The following is a 15,138-nucleotide window of genomic DNA, read 5'->3' on the forward strand; positions in this document are numbered from 1 at the left end:
TTGCGATTTTCCTAATTTGCACTTCGATTTACGTAATCGCATTGCGATTCAGTAATCGCAACGAGATTCTGACTATCGCAATACTGAATTTCAAATTCGCAACTCGATTTCTGAATTCGCAACAGGTTTTAATTTCGCAACACAAATGTTTTGGGTATATAAATACGCAGCAGCAGCAACTCATAACCTAAATCCCTAATCGCAACTCATTCATCTCCATCTATCACTCTCTCCGGCGACATCCGTTCCTATATCCAACGACATCCTTCCCCATCCGGCAACAGTTTTAGTTCGCAGCTCGTTTGTTTTAAATTAATTTACAATAATGAAATCATCTAATATTGATCATTTGGATAGATTTGTTTGGAGGGTCATGGGAGATGTTCATGGTGTTTTACAATATATGCCTTTACCCATGAATCTTCAACTAAAATTGTCATTAAAAAAGTTAACTTATGAAACTCTATGTTACGTTTGCAAATAAATTGAATTTAGAGCCCCTAAGTGGATTTAGGCTTCTTATCAGAAAATGGTAAAGTTTATTTGTTAACCGACAATGAAGATGTTGAACGATTCATTGCTTACATTAGTGTTTCAAGTGATGATGTTACATTGTATGTTGTTGAACCTAGAAGTAGTGAAGTTGGGTCAGTAGCGGGTAGTAATCACTAAGTTTTTTAACCCCATTTTATGGTACTCAAATTTAATGGTTCCACCACAATTTCATCACCAAGCAAATATTGTTTCACCACATTTCCAATACAAACACAATCTCAAAACCCACAACCTTTCCCTATCCCAAATCCTAATCAACTTTTAGCACCAAATTCCGGTTTTCGTATTGACCAGTTAGACGATGATGAGCCAACAAAAAAATTATGAGTACTAGTCAGTATTCAAATTTGATCTTGGTCATACCCGGACTTTGATCTTGGTCAATACTTGGATTTGATGATTTTTCAGAAGAAAAACAGACCCTGCGTGTAATGTTTTGATATTGGTCAATACCCGAATTTGATGATGAAAACAGCCGTTGCCGGGAAGATGTTGTTGATGATAATGAGGAGGAAGTTACGACTGTAAATGAACATGTTGAACATCCATTCTGTAATTATAACACTGAAGAAAAAGAAAAGAAGAAGAAATCCCCAAAGAAAAGTCCCGAAGAAAATGCACGGAGTATAACTGGAATATGCCAGAATTACTTCAGATACCAGAAGAGTTGGTAAAGATAGTATTGATTGTCACACAAAATTATTCGTATCAAGAAAGATGATTGTTTTGATACAAAGGAAGACTTGAAGATAGCTTTGTATACGAATGTGTGGAAGATGGCTATCAACTAAAAGTTAACAAATCAAGCAAAGATCATTTCGAAACAAGGTGTATGATTGACAAAAACTGTATGTGGCGTATGATTACAAAGAGGATAAAGATTGCGAAATGTTTCAAGTTAGGACTTTTATTGATAAACATACATGTTCAAGAACCCAAGTTTTTCCTCACCATAGACAGCAAACAAAAGGTGTTGGTGTTTTCCTGGCTGAGTTAATGTTTTTGAATGGTAGGGTATATCGGGACATGAAATTATGACTGACATGAATGCTCGGTTTCAAGATTAGTATCTCATATTCTCAAGCTTGGAGAGCCAAATGTTATGCCTTGGAATTGTTGAGGGGGTCGCCAGAAGCATCGTTTGCCCAACTGCCGGCTTATTGCCACAATTTAAAGCTGAAAATCCTGGGTCGGTAACTCATATCAAAACAGATAGAGATGGACGCTTTGAGTTGCTGTTTATCGCCATTGGTGCTGCAGTTAGTAAATCAATATAATTTTGTTGACTCATTTTTGTTAGTTACATGCATTTCACATTTAAATGATTATATTTCTTGTGTATATGATTTTGTAGATTCGTTCATTTATTAATTGCATGCGCCCAGTTATTATAGTTGACGGAGCACATTTAAAAGGTCGATACCTTGGAGTAAACTTATTAGTAGCCATGGATGCTAACAATGGGATACTGCCAATAGCTTACGGGGTTGGAAATCTGAAACCTCTGATTCATGGACATGGTTTATGGGGCTTAGGGATTGCATAGGTCATATTAGCAATCTGACATCATATCTGATAGGGCAAACTCAATTGAACGCTGTTAGAAGGTGTTTCCTAGATGCTTTTCATGGACTTTGTGGTGTTTTATTTGTATAGAAATCTAAAATCAAGGTCTGCTGGCATAAAAAATCACAAATGGATACTGGAAGCTGTAAAAGCTTATCGGGAAGTGGATTTTAATAAGCATATAAACTATTTAAGACGTGTTTTGCCTCAGTGTGCTCAAACACTAGAAGATGTCGGTTTGAAAGATGGTCAAGTACATCAACTTGGAGCAAGATATGGTTTCATGACGTCTAATAGTGCAGAATCAATCAACGCTCTAAGTCGTCATTCCCGGAAATTACCCATTACTATGTTATGGAATTTTTTCGAGCCTCTATTCAACAGTGGTACTACAAGAAAGAAACCATGCAGGTATTTTCTTTAAATTCGTACTTATCATATATTTTACTAAGTATTATTTATTTAAATTTACAGGAACATTGGAACATCGTGTTACACCATGGACAGAAAAAAGATAACGAAACGTGTTGTGAAGTCAACGTCATGGAGATTGAACCATGTTCAAACACTTTGTTTGAAGTACTGGATAATAACTTAAATGGGCTTATCGATCTAAATGCAAAGACGTGTAGTTGTATGAATGGCAAACATCTGGTTATCCGTGTGGCCATGTTATAAAAGTTTCTCTTCATCTAAACCAAGATGATTCAAGCGCATACGCTATGGATTGCTACACTACAGAAGTATATCGACAGACTTATAGCGAGATTGTCTACCCTATTCCACATCCTTCTGAGTGGGACATACCAGATGACTTACAAACAGTTTTGCCACCAGCCATGGACAGAAGGCTACCTGGCCGACCAAAAATTCACGATCGTATACCGTCTAAGGGTGAAGAGAAGAAGAGATCGACATGTAGTCGGTGCAAAGAAAGTGGTCATACAAGGTTGACATATGGATCACCAGTGCCATCACAATCATCTTTTCCTCTACCAAAATATGGATCCTCATCAAAATCCAAAGCTCATATGGTGTCAAGCAAAAGGCAATCAAAATCGCAATCATCTTTAAAATCCCAATCACAACCGGCTTCACCTTTTGGGACTGTTAACTTAGGTGATTTTTAAATGCAAACATTGTATTATGTGGATTTTATGTGTGAACTTTTAACATTTTCAGTTAGGCATGTATTAGTAACTTGAGTTTGAAAATTCCTATGATCTGTTCAGTTGTTATCACTTATTAGGCATTCATTTGACTATCGCAACACGGAAATGACGTTCGCAATCATCTTAATGTCTATCGCAACGCGGAAATGACTATCGCAATGCGAAATGAAAATCGCAACGAGAGAATCGCAATGCGAAATAAAAATCGCAACGAGAATCGTAATACGAAATGAAAATCGCAACGCGAATTTAGTTTCGCGTTGTGATTTTAGTTTCGCATTGCGATTTGTCGTTGCGATTTTCATTTTGCGTTGCGATTCTCTCGTTGCGATTTTCATTTCGCATTGCGATAGTCATTTTTGCCTTCAACATAATGCAGATTGAAATCAACAAAATCAACCATTACATTTCAATCAATTAAACAAGCACAAATAAGAATTATGTTCACATTAATTAAACAAATCAACTTTTACAAATCATCTTTTACAAATCAATTAAACAATCAAAAAATAAGCAATAATTCTTATTTCCTCATATACTATTGAATCAACTTTTGCAGCCATACATCATTTTCACGCAGCTCACTTCTGAGATTAACCTGCAGAAACCAAACATTTGCTCAAACACACTTTCTACACATCTAAAACCTACAAACAGCAAATATTGAATTCTAGGTACTTAACCAAACATTTTCAAACCACAAGCCTATAACTTACCAATTGTTTATGGGCATTTTTATAACGCGGATACAGGTAGGCAGCGTCTCGTATATATCGATCTAGCCATATAATGCCGAAACCACAAGCCTACTGCAGCTATCTTTATCGGTGGGAGGTAGATACTTTATACTTCCTGTGATCACACGCTCCAACGCCAAGCATATGAGAGGACCACAATCCCTCTGAGTCCTTTCATTTGTTGTGGTGCGGTCTCGTCTCTGCTAACTGTAATATTGAGCTTCTTTGGCTTCTTGTTTCCAGAACGAGTCCAATAATTTATCGCATCCAAGAATTTAGCCAAATGAGAGCTCCATCCCTTAATAATATCTCTTAAATCAGCCAATGATATGTAATTTATCATGCTGTCATATACTATTGCCTTAAGGGATGGGAGCTGAAGCTCGACGAGAAGCCAATGTTTACGTTCCAAAACAGGGATAAACACCTGCAATCATAAGTAATAATTCATTCATTTGCGCACTTATTTATGAATACCTTTAAACTCAATCTAAATAAATACTAACCTTATCGACCTCCCACCATGCAGGATAAAGTTTAGCTTGTCAATTGCCCAACGGAAATGATTCATCTCGTTGATTCTTCAAGTGAACGGCGTTAAAAGACGTCGGCATAATTGTATATCGTGTATTTCTTTTATTTTCCTTAGTTTCCTAATTATTAGAAGACGTGACACCCACGCATCGATATATTGTTTTACAAAAAAAGACATATATTAGTAACTTACATAAATTTAAAAAAAAATAATCAAATTGAAATATAAGAAAAATATAAGACTTACCCCTCCATCGAAATAGCCATTGTCTTCGACCCCTAATAATACGCCCCACCAAGACCGATCAAGCAACAAATAGATATCATCGTTGAGCTTGCATATGTCAGTGAAACACCCCTGGCTCCGTTCATGTAGAAAAAATCAACTGCGGTATTAGCCCAAAGGGTGTTATCCAGAATTGTGTCCGGTAGTTGTCTCCTCTCCACTTCAGATACCGGTATGGTGCTGGCCGGTAACTCTACGAGAGCCAACTTGAATCCATCATGTCCGACACGTCAGAGGGTTTCTCAAGAATCCTACATATGACGCCATGTGAATCGGGCTCTTGATGGTGGGAGGGACCTCTTCAACGATGACAGTGGCCTCTTGAAAGGTGGGGACTCGAGGAATGATAGGGGCCTCTTCAACGATAGGAGTGGACTCTTGAGGGATGACAGGCGAGTCGGGCTTCTTCTTGCGTGTCTTCGCACTATTGGGGTGTACGGAGACTTAATAGCACGTGCACGCCGTCTGATGCGTGAACTCTGTCGTGCAAGAAAAACCCGACGTAAGCATCCATCTTATCGGCCGCTAAATAATTAAATACAAATATCAGTAAATAAACAGACATGATATTTAAACAGTGAAAACAAAGACAAATATGTTTCAAACTTGCATTGAATTCACCCAAGTCATTATTCTATCATAGTTCACAAAATGCATCAGATAACAAAGGCAAATATGTTTCAAACTTGCAACACTGTCAACTTAGTATTTGTCTTTGTCTATTGGTTGAAGTAATACAATTCATTCAAGTTTCAATTTGCAGAAGAAGAATAGTTTCTGGAACTTAAAATCGAAACGTGAAAATGACTATCGCAACGCGAAATGAAAATCGCAACGAGAGAATCGCAATGCGAAATGAAAATCGCAACGACAAAATCGCAACGCGAAACTAAAATCCCATACGATATACGTTAGTTTCGCGTTGCGATTTTCATTTCGCGTTGCGATTTTCGTTTCGCGTTGCGATTTCATTCTCTCGTTGCGATTTTCATTTCAACCAAAGACAAAACAGTGTTACTAAATTAGTTTCAAGAATAAACTATTTCTTCTTCTTCTGCAAATTGAAACTTGAATTGATTGCATTACTTCAACCAAAAGACAAAACAAAGACAAATACTAATTCAGAGTATTAAAGAATACACAGTTTAGCAGAATTGGCAGCAAACGAATAAATTTACTTTCAACCAAAGACAAAACAAAGACAAATACTAACTTCACAGTGTTAAAGAATACACAGTTTAGCAGAATTGGCAGCAACCAAATATACTTCAACCAAAAGACAAAACAAAAGACAAATACTAACTTCACAGTGTTAATAAATAGTTTAGCAGTATTAGCAGCAACTGAATAAATTTACTAAGCAATCTAAGTGAAATGGTTAATCTAAGTGAAATTACGAGTAAATTTATCATCAAGTTAAATATGGAAAATCTTAAACTTACCTCGTTGCGTAGAGTATGAACCTCATTCTACAATGATACTACCATCTCACGTAGAGCGGCAAACTCACCACGTAAAATAGACACCTCCATACGCCATGCACCATCGTTATCGCGTAGAGTACCGATCTCCTCACGCAAGGCATTGACCTCATCACGTAACTCCCTTGACTCATCCCGTGGAGGTGGAGAGCAGGGAGATAGAAGTCGTGGCATCTTTGCCGGTCGCCTATCATGAGGTGGTGGTAGAGAATAGGCTCGATGATGTGACGGGATAGGTGATGGCTCTCGTTGTAGAGGTGTATAGTCGGGTCGATCAGGTGATGGCTCTGGGTGAGGTGATGGCTCTCGAAGTGGAGGAAGTGGAGGCTGCTCATCATTCATGCCTTCAAGAAAACGCTGACTAGCTTGCCACCAATCATTGGCAAGCTCAGCCTCCGTGGGTGTCAGTCTCATTAATGGAGTGTTGGCCTCCTAAAAATATAAAACTCAAACAAAGTTAAACGTCTACTATTAATAACTTGTTTATATATGATAGTATTTGTGTTAACTTACATTATTTATTGTCGCATATGGTATTAAGTCTTCCCAATCCAACAGACGTTTCCTCTTCTAGGAAATAGCCCTAGGAATATCATTTGAGGTTTTTAATGCATATGTCCGCATGCTGGGGAAAGCCTCGAATATCCAAATCTACAAACAATATAATAACAAACATTAGTAATTGTTAAATAATTAATTATAATTTTGAAAATATTATATAGAAATTTTACCTTAAAGGCCCAAACAAAGCCTGACAAAGTGTATTTCGACCCATCGCCCCGCAAACTTTTGCGGTCATCAAAGGCATACGACAACTTAGTCCAGGTAGCGTTCCATATATACGAACCCCACGGAAACAGATTCCATGCATTTATGTCCTCTACCAATAATATTAGCTCCTGAGGAATAGGTTGTCTGGCCTCTCTGCCTAAAAGCTGGCATACAAAAGTAGTAGAAGGCATACTCGGACAACATCGACGTCATTCATCCGAGTAAAACCATCTTTCTTATTAAACAATTTCTTCAGGTCGTCAACGTGTAAGTTCGGCTTCTCTATTGACTCATCAGGAAAACCCTGGATAACCATGATGGGCGGGTGATATGACGAGTGTACCGGCCTACATCATTGTGTCCGAATCGTAGACTAAGGATTAAGCAGAACTCCTTCCGCCCAAAACAAGTATACGCCGGTGGAAAATGAAACCATATCTCTTCCTCACCACGTTGTATACTGTCGGGTAGATCGCTAGTCATGGTCTGAAGCCACAAATGGGTCAAATTAGCATCTCCACCCGGATGCTGTACTCTCAGCCATGGTCCGAAGCAGGTTTCCTCAAACAATTTTCTTTGTGCAGGTGAAAGCTTCGAAGCAATTGTAGTGGCTAGGCTAACTTTATTCCTTAATGTCAATGAAGCCGAAAAAAATTTCTACAAAAACAATAAACATACCAAGTTAGATATACCAAAAACTACACTATGAAGATATATCAAAAACAATAAACATAAATAGTAGTTTATTATTGAAACTAAAATTTGCAACACTGTTTTGTCTTTTGGTTGAAATGAAAATCGCAACGAGATGAAAATCGCAACGGAAATGACTATCGCAACGAGAGAATCGCAACACGAAATGAAAATCGCAACGAGAGAATCGCAATGCGATTTTGGTTTCGTGTTGCGATTATCTCGTTGCGATTTTCATTTCGCGTTGCGATTCTCTCGTTGTGATAGTCATTTCCGCGTTGCGATTTTCATTCTCGAAACTATTCTTCTTCTGTATTACTTCAACCAAAAGACAAACAAAGACAAATACTAACTTCACAGGGTTAAATACTAAACAGTTTAGCAGTATTGGCAGTAATCGAATGAATTTAATAAGAAATCTAAGTGAAATGATTAATCTATTATTGAAATTACCAGTAAACTTATCATCAATTTCAATATGAAAACCTAAAATATGCAAAAATTTCAAAATAAAATAATTAAAAAAACTAACCCTCGAAGGTTGATTTTCCATTTCTGAATGATTGTGAGGGATTTCTGACCGTGAATGGTTGTGAGGGATTTCGCCGGCGATGGGGACGAAAATCTTTAGAGATGGGGACGGATTTCGCCGTAGAGAGTGAGAGATGGAGATGGGACTGAGTGTTGTGATTTTAGGTTTGAGGTTATGAGTTGCGATTACTGTGGACGGTTTAGTTTTGATATATTAAGAAAAAATTCGTGTTTGGAATTTGAAAAAATAATACGCGTTAATACGAATGGCGCTATAAATAGCATTGCGATAGTCAGATTCGCATTGCGATTTACGTATTCGCATTGCGATTTTCCTAATTCGCATTGCGATTTTCCTAATCGCGTTGCGATTTACGTATTCGCATTGCGAATTAGGAAAATCGCAACGCGAATTTGAGAAATCGCAATGCGATAGTCAGAATCGCGTTGCGAATCTGGAAACTGATTTGCGATACCGGAGATCGCGTTGCGAATTATCGATCGCATTGCGATTTAGTTGGTCATTTTGGCAAATCCAAAAAAAGTTGGTTAAAATCGTATATTATAAGGAATTTTTGTCACTGGGGTTATTTTCTCTAATGTAAAATGAGGTTTGGCGGATACAAACCAAGATAAAATTATTGATTTTATAATTTAAATTTATTTGATTTAATTATTTTTTCCAGTAAGATGGTGATAAAGTACAATAATGTAAAATGAGTTAATGACTAAATATAATTTTAAATTAAATTTTTAGTTTAATTAATAATGCAAGTAAAAGAATATAATTAAAAATATTTTAAATGTAAGAATCAAAGTATATTTTATATTTAAATGTACGAATCAAAATATATTTGTGTGAAAAATAAAATGTACGGAAATATAAAAATAAATAATATTTTGAAAAATATTTTTATTAAAATATAAATATATTTAAATACTAATTTATGCAAGAAAAATAAACTATATAGAAAATATAAACTGTAGTAAAAATATAAGATTATTTATAATCATTTTACAGAAAAAATTTATTCATACATCTACTTTTCGTACATTTTTTTAATAAAAAATAAAATTGTTAATTTAATTAATAACTTAATTTAAGATTATATATAATCATTGAATTATACATATAAAAAATTAAATGTAGTTAAAAAATACACAAATTATTAAACTATAAATATTTACCTACAAGAGCAGTGCATAAAATATGTTGAGAGAGGTTGTTTTAGGTGGGTCCATGTGTGGCGCGGAGTGGTTACAAACTGAGCTACAACTATTGGTGTGCATGATTTGAATGGACTTGTTAGTAGAGTGTGACTTTAGGTAATCTATTACCTATATATTATAGGTATGGGAGTTGTTTAATATAGTCTTTTCATAATATAAAGTATTTTGTTTACGAAACCCACATGGTATTAGTTAATTTCGTTTCTTTTTCTTTTGCTTCATCACGACGATTAGGATTTTGGCTCACCTGACTCAACTCGAGAATAAGAAATCTTCCATTCGAGATCCGATTTGATCTGACTAAAATAAGATTTCACTTGACTCGAACCCGATCCGAAATAATAAAAAAAATTATTTTATTCAATAAAAACAGTGAATTAATTAGAAAAAATAAAATATAGATGGGTATTATTATAATTATTCCTAGATATAAAGTAAAAATTATTTTTTCCAGGTCAGGTATTTTCACTCTAAACCCGACCCGACCCGAATATCACATTAAAAAATCGACCCAACCCTGATTTTTAAAAAAACCTGATTCGATCGGATCGGATCGGGTCGGATCGGAACAGGCCAGGTTCGGGTCTCATGCCCATCCCTATCGATGATGCAGTCTTTGATCATGGTGGCACCTTGTTTACTAATAACGAGTCAAAGTGACGCTCGTTGAGTCCAACTATCTGTTGTGGAAGCGACAATCCTACTTATGGTGAGGAGTCATCAACTAGAAAAGCTGTTGAACGACACTATTCGTCATCCAAGTGCTACGGTGGTGACTGACGGCGATGTTGTGTGACAATGATGAGTACGAGATCTTTGTCGCCCAGGACAGTGCTCTTGCCTCCTGGCTCTTGTCGATGATCGGTCCGACCATCCACTATCACCTTGTTGATGCGGAATTGACGGCGGTGATATGGGTGAAAGTTATGACATTTTTCGCGAGTAAATCACCAATGATTAGTTGCCTCTTGAACGTGTCTCAGTGATGCTTGTGGATGCCGAGGTGTAGCTGTAAACATTTAATCAGTGATGGGTTGTAGATCACAATTAAACTTGCTAAGGCGTTTCTTGATGATTCATCTGGGATATGGCTCTCGTGGTCGATGGTGTGGGTAGCAAAGGAGATTCTTCAGGAGGTCGAGGTTCATTGTGGTAGAGGTGGTTATTCGGGGGGGGGTTATTCTAGTTGTCGGGGTCGCGGTAGTCGGTTCCAATGCCAACTTTTTCAAAAGCTTGGGCAACTAGTCGATAGGTGTTGGTACAGGTTCAATAAGTCATTTTGAGTGTTGGTGCAGCTGCCTCGTCTTCTGGGTCATCGGTGGTTTTCATGAACCGATGGTCAATGTGTGTCAATTTTATTCACCTGTTCGTGGTTTTGCTTGTTCGTGTTATATGGGTGGTGAACCTCCAAAATGGCTCTTCGAGGTAACTTGGGAAATGGTTCAGCTCGTGCACCTATCACGACTTCTCCCTCCTGGTGTGTTGACTTTGGAGCTTCCCACCATATAACATCGGATGCTACATTGGTTGATGATCGTGCTGAATTTCATGGGGCGGGTAAGGTTATGGTTAATGATGGTAAAGCATTACATATTAGTTGATATACTTTACGTACTTATTCATGAGCGTTGCACTTGAATTCCTTACTGCATGTTCCAAGCATTACTAAAAATCTGCTTTCGTTGTCTAAGCTTGCTAAAGACAATAATGTTTTCTGGAATTTCATGCTCAGCGGTGTGTCATTCGTGATGAAGACTCTGGTGATGTGTTGCTTAAAGATCGTGAGGTTGATGGCTTATATGAGTTCAATGCAAGTGTGGAGTTGTTCGATGGCGGTATAATAGAAACTATACTTGCAAATGCTTCTAGTTTGAGTTATGATGTTTTACATAGGCGTTTAAGGCATCCTTTTCCTGATGTGTTAATGAAGGTGAGTAAGTTGTGTAATGTTTCCTTTCGTGGAGAGATGAATACAACATTGTGTTGCATGTCAAATGGAGAAGAATCACATATTATTTGTTGAGTCCCAAACTCAATATTGACATCGTCTCAATTGATTTTTATGAATTTTTAGGGACCTCCACATATCTCCTTTAATGTGTTCAAGTATTATGTGTCGTTTGTGGATGCCTACTCTCAACATGTTTGGGTTTATTTGTTGAGAGATAAGCCTAAGCCTTTAATATATTTCTTCAATTTCAACGGATGGTTCATGTTTAGTTTGGTGCCTCTATCAAAGTTGTTCAAAGTGATTGGGGTGGGGAGTTTCGCTCCTTCTCAAGAGTTCTTCAAGATAGCGGAGTGCAACATCGAGTTACTTGTCCATATACGTCTCAACAAAATGTAATTTTATCGGTGGCTCATTGATTAATCGACTTCCTACTAAAGTTCTTCAAGGTGTGACACCTTATGAGAAGTTGTTTGGTAAGTCTCCTACATATGATCATTTAAGGGTGTTCAGGTGTTGTTGTTTTCCTTTCGTACGTCCGTTTCATACTAAGAAGTTTAATTTTCGATCCGAACCTTGTATATTTCTTGGAAAATATTGTTCTCGCTTTGGCAGTTCACATAATTGGAAGCTTCGACAAATAGATGCCAATAATGTGTTTCCTTATAGTGAGTTAGCTGAGGAGGTTTTCATGGTTCAACCACCTGGTTTGAACAACAATCTGAGACGGAATAACTTTTGGTGTGTAAGTTGGAGAAGGCTCTTTATGGATTAAAACAAGCACCATGAAATTGGTACACTAAACTTCAAAATTTCTTGCTTCAAGATGGTTTTTGGAACACATGCTAATGTTTCTTTCATTTATTAAATAACATGACAACATATATGTTTATGTTCTAGTTTATGTTGATGACATAGTGATTATTGGGAATGTGATTTGTTGATTGAAGATGTTATTGGTTTTCTTGCAAGAAGTTTTCTTTAAAAGATCTTGGTGAGTTGAATTTTTTTTCTTGGAATTATGGTTGATCGGTATAAGGGAGCACTGCTTCTAAGTGAACGAAAATACGAACGAGTGTTAGAACGTGCAAACATGTGTGATGCTCGTCTACTCCTACACCAATGTTATCATCCCCCAAATAACTCGTGATGGTGGAAAACCACTTGACGATCCTCAATTGTATCATAGTATTATGGATGGTTTGTTATATCTTAGTCACACTTGTCCTAAATCCCGTTCAGTGTTGGGTGTGTGGCTCAATATATGCATCAACCTTGTGAACTCATTGGTTGGCTATCAAACGCTTTTGCGTTACTTGAGTGGTACTCTTGATTATGGCTTGTTGTTTTGAGCTTTTGAGAGTGATCTTGTGTTACGTGCTTTTTTGAATTGGGCAAGTAACTCTGATGATCGACGATCAATCTCGGGTTTTTGCGTGTATCTTGGAGACAACCTTGTTTCTTGGTGTTCAAAGAAACAAAGGTTTGTGTCTCGTACTACAATAGAGGCTGAGTATAGAGGGATAGCCGATTGTGGTTTCTGAACTTATGTGGATGCAAGCTTTTTAGGTGATATAGGCGTTAATTGTACTTTGACTTCGGTTGTGTGGAGTGACAGCACTAGTGCAGTTGTGATGAGTGCCAATATTATTTTTCACGTTCGATCCAAACAAGTAGAATAGACGCTCATTTTGTTCGTGAGAAAGTTACAAACACTACTAGAAAAAAAAACCTTTAATGACGCTCATTGCACGTCATCTGCACCATAGATGACACACAAATGCGCGTCATTAAAGCCACCGACATAAATCTCAGATGACTCACAATTGTGCGTCATAAGTCTATGACGCGCCTTTGTGACACGCATTTATGACAACATTTATGACGCGCATTTATGACGCGCATTGAGCGTCATTGAAGCCCCGTCATAAATGAAGATGACATACATTTGTGTGTCATAAATTTATGACACGCATGTATGACTTACATTACGTTCATTAAGCACACGCCATTAGAAAAGAGGACACACATTCGTGGGTCGTGATTGTATGTCGTAAATTATATATATATTGTAGATTAACAAATAATCAAACTAAATCATATTTAATGCCCCATAATACTAAATATATATATCTATTATATAAGCAATCTATTGATACAATATATTCACATTAAGTTATCAAAAATATTGTAATCATATGTCGATACAAAATATCACAAAACATACAATGTCGCTAGGCGTTTCATGTTTCTAAGCACAGGAAAATCCTGACTTGGCCCATTTATATCACTAATCCTCCTGCACAAAAGATAAATGCAATATTTGCAAACACATCAGTGAATGAATAAAAAAAATGTAGTTGTGTGCAGCATTAAGTCAATGATTGCAAGTAATAGAGGCAATATGCTCACAATATAGTCAAATTTTTCAGGAGAGATAGGCTAGAGGGTATTGGTCCCTTGAGTCCACTTGCATGCATTTCCCTACAATAATTCAGAATGAACAAGTAAATTTGTAAGAAAATGAATAAATGCATATGTACATATAATAAAAATATGAATTTAATTTGAACTGAAAAACTTACAGTCTGTTGAGTTGTTCCCAGTTTTGTATGAAACTAGGTATTCTTCCACTGAAATTGTTATCATTTATCCTACTGCAGTAGACAACAAAATGTTGTTGGTCCTATGAACGTATCCAGATACATGGTTTAAAATAGAGGAAAATTTGAAGAAACTTACAAGTCAATTCGATTTCTTAGTAAACTAAACGTCACTGGCAAATTCCGAGTTAACTGATTGGAGGAGAGCATCCTGAAATTACAATGAGCATGAAACAAATCATTTGTTCTAGGCCAATTTAACAAGAAATTAAGAGAACTGTAAAATATTAAACAAAGAAGAAGAAGAAGGTAATGAGTTTTCCTTACAAAGTTTCCAAGTTCACTAAATCCCCAAGTTCAAGTGGTACAGGGCCCGAAAATTGGTTTGCTTCAAGATTCCTGATAAAGAAAAGCATCAAACATCCTTAATAAATTTCCTACCGAGTGAAAAAAAGAATATGAAAAGTCTATAATTTTCTAGCACCTACAACATCTAATAAAAAATAGACTAACAAAGTTTGTTGTTTTGATTTTGCAATGCAAATTTTTCTAGGAAGTCAATCGTTATCACACCCTGAAAAATCTAACTGAATAACTATAATTAACAAAGGTTGAGAACATACAGATATGTGAGACTGGTAAATTTTCCCAGGTACTTCAGAATTTCTCCTGACAAGAGATTTACTAGAAGAGAACTGCACAAAAACTTTAAGGTTGATATTTTAAGAGAATAAACTTATGTTAGGAGTTCTAAAAACTTACATAAAAGTCAAATTCATTGAAGCACATTCACTTGGAATGGTCCTTCGAGGTAATTGTATGCAAATCACTGCAACAAAAAGATAACATAAAGCAGTTAAACACTACTGCTCATGATTACAATTAGTATGTAGAATCATCATAGCAAATCATTTCTCGAAGGTAACGAAGCTTAACCAGTTAAGGAGGAAGTATTCCTGAAAGGTTATAGCCCTTGAGCACTCTAAAATACGTAATCCAAGCCATATTAGTATAACAACTAATGAAAAGAA

General features: G+C 36.5%; 1 protein-coding gene across 1 annotated transcript; it reads right to left on the reverse strand.

Annotated features, from left to right (window-relative positions):
- Nucleotides 1-13,718: 13,718 nt before the first annotated feature.
- LOC120209931 (probable LRR receptor-like serine/threonine-protein kinase RFK1) lies at nt 13,719-14,913 on the reverse strand. The gene is made up of 6 exons (XM_039208810.1): nt 14,870-14,913; nt 14,435-14,506; nt 14,247-14,318; nt 14,090-14,161; nt 13,917-13,988; nt 13,719-13,803 (listed from the first exon to the last, which is right to left on the reverse strand). Exons 1-6 carry the CDS (start codon nt 14,884-14,886, stop codon nt 13,719-13,721), a joined length of 390 nt encoding a protein of 129 aa, XP_039064741.1. The 5' UTR covers nt 14,887-14,913.
- Between the last annotated feature and the right edge of the window lie 225 nt (nt 14,914-15,138).

Source organism: Hibiscus syriacus, unplaced genomic scaffold (genome assembly GCF_006381635.1).
Source record: "Hibiscus syriacus cultivar Baekdansim isolate YM2019G1 unplaced genomic scaffold, ASM638163v2 tig00020897_pilon, whole genome shotgun sequence".
NCBI lineage: Eukaryota > Viridiplantae > Streptophyta > Magnoliopsida > Malvales > Malvaceae > Hibiscus > Hibiscus syriacus.